Consider the following 13601-nt stretch of genomic DNA (forward strand, 5'->3'; position numbering starts at 1 on the left):
TGTCAAGTAGCACTAAGTGCTTGGGTTAGTACTCGCAGGCGTCTACGTTTTCCCCAGTGGCAGAGATGGGAAAATTCAACACCATCCATCCGAGTTGTTCTGGGGACGGAGCAAAGTATCACCCGGCACAACTACATCACGTGCCATCTTTGGACAAAAACGAGCGACAAGTCTTGGTTTCTGCATCGAGAGTCGAAGAGGACGGAGCTGAACACTGGTTGTAATCCTGCAGAGGGCAATGTCTGTCGACTGTGAAGAAAATCAGTCCGACTGGGATGTCCACATTGCATTACAAGAGCATTTTCTTTTTCTTTTTCTTTTTTTTCTTCACTGCCCTCCTTGGCTGCTTCCACTTGGCGATGGCAGCCATCAGCACACGACACATTGACGACATACTCTATCATAGCATCGCAGCGTATTGCTTCCTGGTAATTAATTCTACTGATTTCTCCATCGACTATATTGTGCCAACCCTGACTAGTACTTTGTGGCGGAGGAAGAGGAACTTGTGAGAAACGTGGAACCGTCCTCAATAACCGTTCACCTACTTCCGAGTGGGCAGCGACATGACTGACCAACCAGGCCGTTAGCCGACAGCCGAGCGGCCCATGGGGATCCACACCAGCGAGTTCCGCCCTTTGCGGCATTAACAACTTGCATTACAGAACCAGTCAGTTGGCAACTTGGACGAGTTGGTTTGGATAGTCTGCTTCTTTTGTAGCCAAGGCATGCTTGCTTGTTATGCTTGCATCGGATAGGAGGTCCGCACAAATCTATATCAACCACCCGACTTTGTTCCGCGCGGTGGACAACGCCATAGAATCATGACATACGTGGTCAACTGGTCCGTTGCAGCTGGTCAGAGAAGGGCATCGTCTGGGCGAGAGCCAGCTCTGGACAGCGGCTGCAGCTGAGATGACGAGGCAGCTGAAGGATTAGACTCTACCCCCTCCTGCTCATCAGGTAGCAAGCCATAGGCAATACGCTAGCGCGGCAGCACAGGTCTATAACACACGATATAGTCGAGTACCCCTGAGGATTAACTCCATGCTATACGATGGCCAGAACCCCTTTTCACGCGTAGTATTTTAATCGATGCGATAATTGCTGAGAAATCGTCCGGTCACACGCCATGTGAGTCAGAGACTGATGTATCGCAGCTGATAAAGTACGACTACACCACGGACAGCCGAGTTATAAATATGCCGCTCCAACGGCCCGAGCTGCTTTTGGTGCTCCGTCAGTCAGTCGAGGCATCTCGGAGTTTTCCCAGCTCGGGCGCCTGGCCATAAGACGTCCTCGCCAAGTCGACCAACTCGCTATAATCAACATGATGCTGCCTCGGGCCTCGACGGCCCTTTGGCTCGTCGCCAGTCTTGCGTGGCACGCAGCCGTGGAGGCAGTGCCCACGCCTCCCATCTCCATGGCGGCGCACGGCACTGTTTACGTCGTGATGCCGGAGCTGGATGGCATGGGCTCGCCGAGGGATTTCCGAGGGCAAGGCGGAATCAGCTGGAGTCGGCTGCCTGCGCCAGGGGAGGACGCCATCACGGCGGAGTGGCAACGGCTTCGAAACATCAGACCTGATCAGTCCGACGACGAGATTGACCGCGAAGATGCCGAGGACTTGGTATTCACTGGCATGCGATACCACAGTCGTAGGTTGCAACGGGAGGCCTGGCTTTGGCTCGATCCGCGGAGGGAAGCACCGAGACGAGTGCAGCGTGTCTGGATCTACGAGGTTGCCACGGCGCCAAACGTGCTGCTCTATCCCGAGGGCACCTTGGGCGGTGGTGGTCTCGGAGGGCAGTACATAGCTGTCGAGGCTCTCGGGGGCATCGTCTGGTCCCAGGTGGTGCGATTTACGGAGCTGTCCCGCGCCTCGTTCGGAGACCGGTACGCCGCCTTGACGGATGATGACCCGTCCTATCCAGACTGGCTCTCCTCGATCGAGTTGACCTGGATGCCGAACCCCGACTATAACAGGGAGTGGGAGGCGTACGGCGCGACCCAGGGAGCTCCCAGAGTCGGCTCTCACAGCCCCCCGCCCCAGGGGCAAACGCGGGTTCAGCTGGCGAGGGAGCTCATGGCGCGAGTCACGAGCAGCGAGTTGGTTCCCGACCTGCGGAGCCGGCAGACGTTGCGACGCCTACTTGACTGGGATGTCGAAAGAGAGCCTGACCGCAACTTCCCGCTCCTCCAACATGCACAGCGTACGTCGTCATCGCCGTCTCCGTCTCCGTCTCCATGCCCATGCCCATGCCCATGTCCATCTGGCATCTCCCATCCTCATCTAGCATTCTGGTCGTGCCTCGCCGCTCATCGCTGACCCTCTTGACGCAGCTCCGCGGCTCGACGCCTCGGCACTGTCGCAGATCGACTGGTCTCTGGTGCAGATCCCGCCAGAGGTACAGATAGCGTTGGCATCCGGGCTTGCCACTGCTGTCCAGTGCGCCCTTGCCCTGGATCCATTCATCCAATACTTCTCCAAAGGCCCCAAGAACAAGAGACAAGACCAGCAGCAGCAGAAAGATGCGTGCAACAAGCTCGAGGCCCGAATCAAAGAGACCAGCAACGTGCCGCTGCTGTGCCGCAAAATCAAGAACATACAGCTGAGCATCGTCCTGTCCGACGGCTTCATGGACGGAACCTGGGATGCGGTCGGCGGCACCCTCGAAGGGAAGGCCGGCAAGGCCGACTTCTACTTTGCCCACGCCCCAGACGCTGGCGCCCAAAACACAGACATCACGGTCGACATGAAGGCTGGCTTTGGATCCGACGAAATAGACATTACCGGCATAGACACGCTGACCATCAACGCCCAGGGGATTCTCTCCGAGTCATGGGGCCCCTTGAAGAATGATGAGTTCGTAGTCAAAGGTCGGTCACCACTCGGGCCTAACAAAACGCTCGCCTGTATGAAACTAACTCGCACTCTTCAACGCAGACATCAAGATCCGAGCCCAGTGCTCCGATCCCGCCTTCAAGGCCCAAAACAACAAATACATTGGCATCAACGCACCGTACAAGCATCCCGGTCGTGAGTCGGCTCTCGGAGACCTCCTGGGCGAATATCACAAAAAGACCGTGGGAAGATTAAGCATCAGCCCCAAGGATTGGACATTCACCCCTCCCTGCAGCGCCATCAAAGACCTCAAGTATCACTTCAAGCTTCAAGATGTTACCGGTGCCGGGACCTACGACAGCATCTCCTTTACTCTCGGGGCCAGCAAACGGATTCCTCTCGGCAGTAACCTGGACAGTGGCTTCTCCAAGGACGATGTAATCGGCTTGAAAGAGATGTTTGGCAAGGACTCGCTGAAGATTCAAGACCTGACCAATGTCACCATTTATGATGACGTTGCCGACGCCATTGTCTTGAAGGCTGACGAATGGAACTTTGAAGGTATTCACCCTCCTCCCCGGCGGTACTGCATCGATTTGCAAGGTGGTCCCGGTTGTGCTGACTGCGCCTCTTTTTTAGGCATGACATTCCTGGCGACCTGCGCAGATGTCCCCAAGAAGGTGCAAATGAACAAGTTCCAGTCGGTCAACCAAGTCGTCCAGTACAAAGACAAGCCAGAGGTTTGGACTGGCGATATTAGCCCTCAGGATTGGCTGGAGGTAGCTTGAGAAAGGTGACATGGCCAAGCTGCAAGCCCCGGTTGCTAGTAGGCTTGTCGGCGACCAATATTGGTTGACGATGCCAGCTTTCGTATTCACGTTGAAGTTTATCAATACAAGGCTGGTGATTTTTCGCTGCAGCAGTCCAGGTGACTATTGTTGTGACGAGTTGTCGCCGCCGAGGCCGCCGACAAGTCCTTCTTGACCGCCATGGGCATATCGCTTCGTGACGCGTGACAGTGTGTGGTTTGTTGTCGTGAGGTTGACGCAAGTCTGCTTTTGCCCTGCCTGCCGCGAGGTCAAACTGAAACGTTTGCGTTCCCTGCTTAAGATTTGTCCCGACGCTTGAACTGGGCAATGCGCTGCTCGAGGACCCAGTCACGGAGACGCCCAATAGACGGACAGGCACACTGCATATGATGAAGCATTGTTCACGAGCGTCCGTGCATGTCGATGCAGCAAGACAGTGCTTGGCCCGAGAAACTCCAAGTTCTGGTCGTGACATGTCCAAAGTCTCTCGTACCCAAAACGACTAAAGCGTCGACTTGTTCGCTGAGTGGTCTCTCCGGTCGCCAATCTCCACTAAAGTAGGCATGTCGTCGACCCACAGTGCACAGTGCGCGTCCAATTGCGTGCCCCCTCGGCCTACCAAAGTCAACTAACCGAGGATGCCAGCTCGTCCGTGACCACTGACCGCGGCATGCGCCGGCAAAGCAGCAACGACAAAAATCAATCTCGACATCTGAACCTGAAAACCATGGCCAAGGGCCGATCCGCCCCAGCCCATCTTCTCGTCCGGTTCAATTGACCACCAACGCCTCTCCGCCCTTCTTCCTCGCCATCACTTGCCCGACTCCATCCAACAATGTCTGCCGTCAACCGTGGCCTGCGGACGGCATCCAAGCAGCTTCGCGTCTCGCGTCTCTCGTCCTCGCCCGCCTGCGTCTCCGTGGGCCGCTCGGCCTCCGTCGGCGCTGCCGCTCGCGTCTCTGCGACTCCATCGTCGACGTTGCTGCGACTGCACGCCAACTTTTCCACCTCGGCAACGAGCCGTTCTGCCGCGCCCGTCATGGCTTCCCAGCCGCGCGAGTACGACCCTGAGATCAAGGACATTGCCGACTATGTCGCCAACAAGCCCATTGACTCTGACCTGGCCGTGAGTTGCTTCATTTTTTTTTTGGCCCGTTGCTCCCCTTGGTCAGCCTCGGTCCTTGCTTCCAAGGCCTGTCTGCATGGTTCCTTGCTCCCCCTCGCCCTGCGGTGGGCTCCTCCTCGGGACGGAAGGAGCTACCCCGCCGGGTCACCGAAGGGGAAAAAAAAAAAAAAGAAGCAGCCGACGGCTACGATGACGACGGGACTGCGGGAATTGAAACAGCATCATGATCGCTGGAGACCAAGCATGTCAATTACTTCATCATCATCGTCATCATCTTCACCACTACCATGATTTACCCTTCGCTTTTTCCCCTGGCAGACACTGACGCGCCCCTTCCCAGTTCGACACTGCTCGATGGATCCTCCTCGATACCCTCGGCTGTGGTCTCGAGGGTCTGAGATTCAAGGAGTGCACCAAGCTTCTCGGCCCCATTGTTCCTGGCACCATCGTTCCCAACGGCACCAAGGTTCCCGGAACTCCCTTCGTCCTGGATCCCGTCAACGGCGCCTTCAACATTGGTGCCATGATCCGATGGCTCGACTTCAACGACTGCTGGCTGGCTGCTGAATGGGGCCACCCCTCGGACAACTTGGGCGCCATCTTGGCCGTCGCCGACTGGATCAACCGCACCAACAAGGCCGGCGGTAACTTGGCCGGCGGCAAGACCTACACCGTCAAGGACGTCCTCGAGGCAATGATCAAGGCCCACGAGATTCAGGGCTGCCTGGCTCTGCTCAACTCTTTCAACAAGGTCGGCCTTGACCACGTCGTGCTCGTCAAGGTCGCTTCCGCCGCCGTCGTCTCCAAGATGCTCGGCCTCAACGAGAGGCAGATTGCCGACGCTGTTACCCAGGCCTGGGTTGACGGCCAGTCCCTGCGAACCTACCGCCACTCCCCCAACACCATGTCCCGAAAGTCTTGGGCTGCCGGTGATGCTTGCCAGCGGGCCGTCAACCTGGCTCTCAAGGTCATGAAGGGCGAGCAGGGTGTTCCTACCGTTCTGTCCGCTCCTACCTGGGGGTTCTACGATGTCCTCTTCAAGGGCAAAAAGTTTGAGTTCCAGCGTCCCTACGGCAGCTACGTCATGGAGAATGTCTTGTTCAAGGTCTCCTATCCTGGTATGTGACATTTTTCAGGTCCCCCGGGAGCTCCCCTCCCCACCGCCGCCGCCGCCCTTTTTGCGCCATCTGCCTCGCGGGACTGCGCCGGCAATAATAGTATTGCGTGGACAGGCATGAAAAGACTAACCCCCTCCAGCCGAATTCCACTCTCAGACCGCCGTTGAAGCCTCGGAGAAGATCTTCCACCAGCTCAAGGCCATGGGCAAGTCGGCCGCTGACATCAAGGCTGTTACCTGCCGCACCCACGAAGCGTGCATCCGCATCATCGACAAGCAGTTCAAGCCAATGGACAACTTCGCCGACCGTGACCACTGCATCCAATACATGTGTTCCGTCATGCTTGTTTTCGGCCGCCTCGAAGCCACCGACTACACCGACGGCGGCGAGGCAGCCACATCTGAGCTCGTCGAGTCCCTCCGCAAGAAGATCAAGTGCGTCGAAGACCCGCAGTACACGCAGGACTACCACGACCCTTCCCTCCGAACCATCTCCAACGCCCTCACCGTCGAGCTCAACGACGGCACCGTCCTCAACGAGGTTGCTGTTGACGCTCCTCTCGGCCACCGTCTCCGCCGTGACGAGGCCAAGCCCGTCATCCTGGCCAAGTTCAAGCGCCACCTCGGCCCTCACCTGCCCGAGAGCCGTGTCAAGGAGCTTGTCGAGCTCAGCCAGAACAGCAGCAAGCTCGACAACATGCCTGTCGATGAGTACGTAGACCTGTACACTGTCAAGGAGAGCAAGTTTTTGTAAACGGGGCTTGCGCTCGTACCAGGCGTTGTGATGTAAGAGGGGGAAAAAATTTGTAGAAGGTATTGATTTAATTTTTCTTTTCCTTTTTCTTTTTCAGTTAGAATCAGGGAGTGCATGACACCGTGACCCATTACTGGCATACGCTTCCACTTGTTTCGTCACGTGCGTACAAGGACAAGTGCATGCGCATAAACGGCTACTGACTAGATTCAAAACTCTCGTACAACTAGTCAGCTAGTGACGTGAGGCCACGCAAGTTCTGCCCAACCAAAAGCCATGAGCGCCCGAGCCGCGCAGTCGCAAGGAGCGGCAAGGTCAACAAGGGTGCCCGAAACTCAAAATGACAGCCGACGAGTCGGCCACGCGGACGGCGACCTCTCCGCGCGTGACGGGAATCTCCTCACCGACAGTGACGTTGGCCAGCCGCACGGCGCGACCCTCGTCCAAGTCGTGGTTGTAACTCCAGCCATCGTACGTGATGCCCGTGATGGCGTCGCTACCATTCGCCGCCAGCCTGTGGACGCGGGCGGTGGCGCCGTCCGCCACGCCCTCCACGCGGAACTTGTAGGTCCGGACGGTCCTCTGCGGCGGGTCGGGCAGCGGCTCCAGACCGGCCCCGTCAAGCGTGGTATTGTAGCCGTGCATGTTGATGACCATGAGCCGGGCGAGCCGGGGCCGGGACTGGTCGCCGGCGCGGGGTGCGTAGTGCGCGGCGTAGGCGGACTCGGCGTCGGACGACAGCCGGATGGACGATATGGACACGGGCGAGCGGCCGACGCGCCGGGTCATGTGGGCGGCCGCCATGGACGCATAGTAGGGCGCCTTTGTGCCGATGGCGGTCGCGTCGGTGGCAACGGGCTGCCAGGCCTGGTACTGTACGCACGTGGTGAGGAACGGTTGTGCCTTTTTTTTGGGAGAGGGGGGGAGGGCTGACGACGCACGCGGTAGTTGGTGCCCTGGTGCATGTGGACGCGCTTGAATCCCACCGTGGCCGAGTACATGTTGAAGTCGACGGCCCAGAGGGCGGCGCCAAAGGTGTTTGAGAGCCCCGGCCGGCCCTGGTTGTAGAGCGAGTTGGCTTCGCCGAAGACGAGGGGCGGCGCGGGCCGGGCGGTCTCGAAGACCGTCTTGTACTCGGCGACGTGGGCGTCGACGGAGAGCCTGGTGCGCGTGTGGTTCATGAGCGTGCCCTGGAGGGTCACCCCGGGTACTTTTGCGCCGTCGATGTAGCTGTGCGTCCGGGGGGTGTCAGGCGAGGCGAGGAGGGGTGCTCGGGGAGGCGACGTACTTGTGCGTGGAGAAGATGGCGATGTCGCGGCGCCTGTTGAGCCCTGACGCCCACATGTTGCTTGCCGTGAGGGCGTTGCTGACGCCGGCGTTTGACGGCGCCATCAGGTCGACCTTGAGCTCGGGGCAGTGCCGCTTGACCTGGCTCCTGATGACGTCTGTCCCGGCGAGCCACTCGGCTGCCATGTCCGTCTCGGTCCAGCCCTCGGGCCGGGGCGCGTACGGCCCCGTCGTGAACAGGTCGGGCTCGTTGCCGTACTCCCACGCGTACAGGTTGCCGCGGCGCAGGGCCTCGCACGCCAGCGGCGCGGTGTGGACGAGGGTCTCGCGGCCCTGGGGGGTCTTGCCGCCGAGGCCCATGTTGAAGCCGTGGGAGAAGCGGACGCCCGGCCACGTGGCGTAGCTCTCGAAGTAGGACTTGCCGATGGTGATGGTGGTAGGGTAGTCGGGCGACTTGCGGGGGTCGACGACGCCAATGAGCGCCGTGGTCTGGGAGGCGTTGTAGAGGGCAAAGTCTTGGGTGTTGCCGCCGACGCGGAAGACGGGGTAGTGCCCCGACATGGCGTGGATGTTGTTGATGAGGTTGTACGAGTACGTGTTGGGATGGGAGAGGTTGCCTGCGGGGGACGCGGGCGTCTTGGTAAGTCATGTCCAGTTCAGCGACTCTTTGGGGCTTTGGCACGACGAGGACGACGGACCGGCATAGTCGGGAAAGGACGAGAATTCGATAGAGTAGCTGACGAAGCCGTCGAGAGGCTGGCCCGAGACGCTCGGGTTTGACGGGACGTCGAACGTTTCTGCGGCGGCGGCGACTGCGCCTGAGAGGGCGACGACGATGGCGCTCGGACGCGGACGCATCGTGGTGCGGTATGGCCGTTCGACGGATGACGATGGAAGCGGTGCCCAAGGCGTGCTTGAGAAGGCTGCTCAGTCACTTCGAGTCTGAGCTGATGGGCGTCTGTTGCGACGCGGCTCCCCGTGCGTCGTCAAGAATCAAGATGTCGGATGTTCTTGTATTCCTTCGCCACCACGCCGAGCTTGATGCCTGGGAGCGTCGTGGGCGCACGCCGTGTGCAGGACGCACCGGCGCAGAAAACCAGAGACTAAGAATCGAGCCATGGTTGCAGGCACAGGTTACATTGTGGTGCAGAGGTCGTCGTGTGTTCGGTTTGCGCGATGCAGCTTTCATTTGCGGGCGCAACGTGGAACATCGGGCAGTATGGAGTACCGGCCAAGAAGTACTTGTACTTGCGGGCAAATTGGCTGTGAATTGCTCGGAGTGCGTTCGGATTTGGCCCAGGGTGGATCTTGCCCCGCTCTCAGAGCCATCATCGCAGCCAGCATCGCAGCTTCAACAGACGACGATTGGAGCTCGCACAGTGCCTAAAGTCTACTCAGAAAAATTCACAGCTCATAGACGTATAGTGAATTTTTTTTTTAAAAAAAAAAGGTATGAGAGATCGCATTCTAAGTAGTTGAAGCCCACTCAGTATAGCGTTATTCCGAAATTTATATATTTAGTCAACTACGTAGTGGCAGCAGATCAACTAGCTAAATTTAGTTAGTGGCGGGGCAAAACACCCCCCGAGCAAGATTTGGACGCACTCCGCAATTCGCCGCAACACCTTCGACCGCAATCGATACTTACATACAACAGTAAAAGTCAGCCGCGCCGCAATCTCGCCGGACCCTGCTCCGCCGGCTGAGCAGCTCGCCATTGCCATCGCACGTCGAGAGAAACACCAGAACTTGCCCCCGACACTGGCAGGAGTGTACGGCTTGGAAGTTGCTCCTCCAGGACCAGCACGTCGCCAAGACCGCCGCTGTTCGTGCCGTGCCGCGACGTGGCGTCTGACGTCAAGGGAAGGGACGGGAAGGGAAGGGCCGGACAATTACTTGCCGTGGGCCGCTCGATCTCTCGGGCTCGTGAATCTGTCGTCTCAAGACCTGTTCGTTCCACAAACTAGCTGGTGAACTGCCGGTATCGTCAGGACCCATATACCACACCCTTCGTCCCGATGTTTCGCGATCCCTGCGGGCGGCCTCAATCCGCACGCCAGCTACCCTGGCCAAACGCCGCCCTCAAATAGTCCTGTCTGGAAACGTCCAAGGCTAGTAGAAGCGGAAAAGACGTGTCAAGCACGTTTCAAGTCTCGTGGGATGATTCCTACGGGCGACACATCTCTGGAGGGGGCTTTCGGCACCATTGCTCCCAACGTCATGGGATGAGACACGCCACCATTGCGTCTGAAGGGTGGATGTCGAAGGAAAAGAAGAAAAGAGTCGTAGACCTCCCGCGTGACCACAGCTCAACCACGGCAACCACCTAGGTTGCAGTCGTACCTAGGTGGTCAAGTAGTATCAGGAATCTTGTGACGAACGCAAGCCTCCAGTACAGTGGCGTTGACAGTTTCAAAAATACCCGTGCTTGAAACACAAGGCACTACGCTGTGAAAGCATATGGATTGTCATCAAGAAACCCCATATACGTGCTTGATTGCCCCCAACACTTGATCAACAAGTCCTACTTTTAGGTCGGTACACTTGCTGGCTTCTGGCGTTATTCTTGTCGAACTCCGCCAACAACACTGTTCATGGAAACTTGTGACACAGGGGGCAGACAAGACGCGGAGCATGGTCCAGACTCCAGAGCAACGGTTCCCTCAAGTCGGACAGGGCTGTTTCTGGCCGCCGCCAGAAGTTTAGACCGCCGGGTCGTTGACCACCCAGACGTTGTGTGTCGCATCCCTTATGTGTGCTGCACAATCCCAGGCGTGACAAACTGTAGGCATCAGTGAGCCAGCCAGAAGCTTGCCGACGAATGGTGCTCAGCCGGATGGGCGTGACACCCGAAAGGATGATGCGTAATGGAGTTTCAGTTCTTGGGCGCTTCATTGTTTTGAAGCCCCGACGCTCGTTGAGTATAAAGAGGTCGAGTTACTCGTCCAATTGTTCCACGACTAATCTGTATCCCATTTCTTACCATTGGCCGATTGGATTGAAACGGCATCTTGTCCTTGATCTTTGATCTCCCAATTACTACAACGTCCGCCGCCGCTGCGCTTTCGTCATCACTCCTCATAAAACACATATACTGTCGATATGCTCTTCGCAACCGCCAAAGGCGCCGTCCTCTCCGCCCTCGCTGCCCAGGCCAGTGCAAAGACAATCAAGATTGCTGTTGGCAAAGATGGGTTGACGTTTACACCTGATTCAGTGACAGCTTCCCAGGGGGACGTCTTGGAGTATCACTTCTACAAACAGCATAGCGTCGCTATGGGTGACTTTTCCAATGGATGCGCGCCAGCTCCCCAAGGAGGTTTCTTTTCTGGGGTGGTCAAGACCGCGGGTGATGGAGCAAACGTAAGGTTTGATTCTTTCCTGGCTAATAAAGGTGTGTCCGTGGCTGTACGCTGACATTGGTGTTCTTTTTACAGAAACAGGTTTTCCAGGTCACAGTGAACAACACGGATCCAATGGCCGTCTACTGCACCGTCGGTAGACACTGTCAGAACGGCATGGTCCACGTCGTCAATCCATCATCCACCAATTCGCTTGACACGTACAAGTCCGTCTCGAATAGCGCTGGCGCAAACGTGGCGCCTCCGACCATGTTTGGCGGCAAAATGGTCGAGAGTGCTGGAGCTTCAGGCACAGCTTCCAGTGCCCAGTCGAAGACAACAGGAGCTGCTTCGCATATGCAAGCTTCTCTTAGAGGCATCAGCGCTGCTGCTCTCGGATTCGCCGTCTTGCTGCTGTAAATGAAACCAAATTTGACTGGTATCGGTATTGTACTCTTCCATAACGTTGAAGCGAGGGCAGAATGAAAAGCTGTCCTTTCTGGCCATGTAATATTCTGCGTCTGACTCGAAAGCATGTTGCATTGTTGTTGCCTTGGCAAGGCTGGCTTTTATAAACCGAGCTTGCTATTGAATTCGGAATTGCATTCAAATATGCCTGCCTCCTGTGATGAATACTCTGTACTCAACGCCGACGTTTTTGCTGGAATTGAGTAGACAGAATGACAGTCAAATGCCTACTACGAGGCAGAGAAGAATTAGCACGGCTGTCGAGTCTTCCAATAGCGACCAGGACGTGTCGGACTCGATCAGACAGAAGAATGTCACAATTGAGGATTGCGAGGACAAGACACCTGCGAAAAAGGCAAGACATTTGCCGTCAACCAGTATTTACTGGCTACAACGCGGTGATGTGCTGATGTGATGAAACGTGGGTGCGCCTACTTCATATCGCAATGTGCAATGTCGATGTCCATCAGTGATAACGCCGCGGAGGGCCGCCTGCAAGCCAAACCTGGCCGCTGAAACATAAATCAGACAGAAAGGGATGGTCGAAGCAGTGGGTGAAGCAACCGGAATGCGATGTAATGATCGGGTCAGTTGGTGTTGTGACTTGTAGGTCCATGGGTGCAGCCGCCATCGGGGAAGACGGACGACGAGATGATCAATTCGGAACTGGCAAGTCTGACTTCTGCGCAACACGGAGTAATTAATATCTACTGGATGTAGCTACGACCAGCGTCTCCTTTGACGCTGACCCTGGTCTGAACGGCGTGCCGCGTCGTCACAATGCTCGTCACGATGCGAGGAAGCGGCTGCAGCGCGGGCTGGAGCGAAGGGGCATCCTGACCACTGGAGGATCAGGCAATACCCTGGCTCGGCGTGTTGACTGCAGACACAAATATTTTGTTTTGCCAGAACATGGGGATTTGTGATTTCGCCATGGGTGGACTGTGGAGGGTGGACACAAGGCATCTTTGAGATGCTTCCGTACACGTGCGATGGCGGAAAAGCTGTGGCACGCGGCTGCACACCGCCCCTTCAGGTTTCCTCAAATGGCGCGCGCAGGACCGGGGCGGCTCTTGCAGTTGGTAGGCTATCAGTGACCATCCGGACGGCAGGTACGACTGTGCGTTCGCGTGTGTGTCGGGGGGAAAAGGGCAGGTACTCCAAACGTCGTAGGCACACGTGGAGTTGTCCGAGTCTCGTGAAGCTCACTCAATGTTGCCAGCCTGATTGAACATCATGGCACAAGGCGGCAGCTGAAAATCACATCACATTGGAATGTGACAGCTGACGCATGGTCTTCTTCACCTCTGCAAGCCCCGGACTGAGCTTCACCAGAGTTATATTGTATTATAGCACCCCGAAATCCGGAATCCGCCCCGAGTGCCGAGTTTCAAGGTACCATGCATGGTAGGTATGCATTCCCGTGGCACCGTTCTCTCAGTCTGGGCGTTGACGGCTTGAGTACATATGCCCTCGGGCCTCATCGAAACCAGGTCGTCCTCCCTTGCCCATATAACTACGCGAACGCAGCCGAACGACCGTCACGGACCTGAGCTGCTGGGCTGGTGCCAAGTTCGGATGGTCAAGCGACAAGTTACCCGACTAGCTTGCCAGTTTGTCATTTTCCCACGGCATTCAGCCAATCCACTTATCGACTGCACGGCCAAGTTAAACGATTGAAACATCGAGCATGATGAGCAAGTCGGAAGATAAATCCCTGGCTTTCGACCCACTCGTCCGCAGCCGAGAGGCCGCCACACACAAGACACGCTCGCCACCCCGGCTCGGCAGCGTGGGCTGCAGAACCCCCTGCTTGGTTCGATCTCGACTGCGTGGAGACGTCCTTTGACATCG

The 13601-nt window shown here is 57.1% G+C and overlaps 4 protein-coding genes across 4 annotated transcripts; 3 read left to right on the forward strand and 1 right to left on the reverse strand.

The window, feature by feature from the left end:
* Positions 1-1330: 1330 nt before the first annotated feature.
* Positions 1331-3633, forward strand: MAM_03158 (uncharacterized protein; the record flags this gene model as incomplete). The annotated part of the gene is made up of 3 exons (XM_040821957.1): positions 1331-2213; positions 2344-2880; positions 2948-3633. The coding sequence occupies 3 exons, from the start codon at positions 1331-1333 to the stop codon at positions 3631-3633; spliced, it is 2106 nt and encodes a 701-aa protein (XP_040679762.1).
* An 856-nt stretch (positions 3634-4489) lies between these two features.
* Positions 4490-6651, forward strand: MAM_03159 (2-methylcitrate dehydratase; the record flags this gene model as incomplete). Its single annotated transcript, XM_040821958.1, has 3 exons — positions 4490-4780; positions 5121-5898; positions 6038-6651. The coding sequence occupies 3 exons, from the start codon at positions 4490-4492 to the stop codon at positions 6649-6651; spliced, it is 1683 nt and encodes a 560-aa protein (XP_040679763.1).
* A 315-nt stretch (positions 6652-6966) lies between these two features.
* MAM_03160 (glycoside hydrolase family 79 protein) lies at positions 6967-8796 on the reverse strand (the record flags this gene model as incomplete). The annotated part of the gene is made up of 4 exons (XM_040821959.1): positions 6967-7524; positions 7593-7881; positions 7940-8555; positions 8637-8796. The coding sequence occupies 4 exons, from the start codon at positions 8794-8796 to the stop codon at positions 6967-6969; spliced, it is 1623 nt and encodes a 540-aa protein (XP_040679764.1).
* A 2244-nt stretch (positions 8797-11040) lies between these two features.
* Positions 11041-11699, forward strand: MAM_03161 (extracellular serine-rich protein; the record flags this gene model as incomplete). The annotated part of the gene is made up of 2 exons (XM_040821960.1): positions 11041-11301; positions 11376-11699. 2 exons carry the CDS (start codon positions 11041-11043, stop codon positions 11697-11699), a joined length of 585 nt encoding a protein of 194 aa, XP_040679765.1.
* Positions 11700-13601: the final 1902 nt, after the last annotated feature.

The sequence above is a fragment of the Metarhizium album genome (assembly GCF_000804445.1).
Source record: "Metarhizium album ARSEF 1941 chromosome Unknown scaffold_6, whole genome shotgun sequence".
NCBI classification, from domain to species: Eukaryota; Fungi; Ascomycota; class Sordariomycetes; order Hypocreales; family Clavicipitaceae; genus Metarhizium; species Metarhizium album.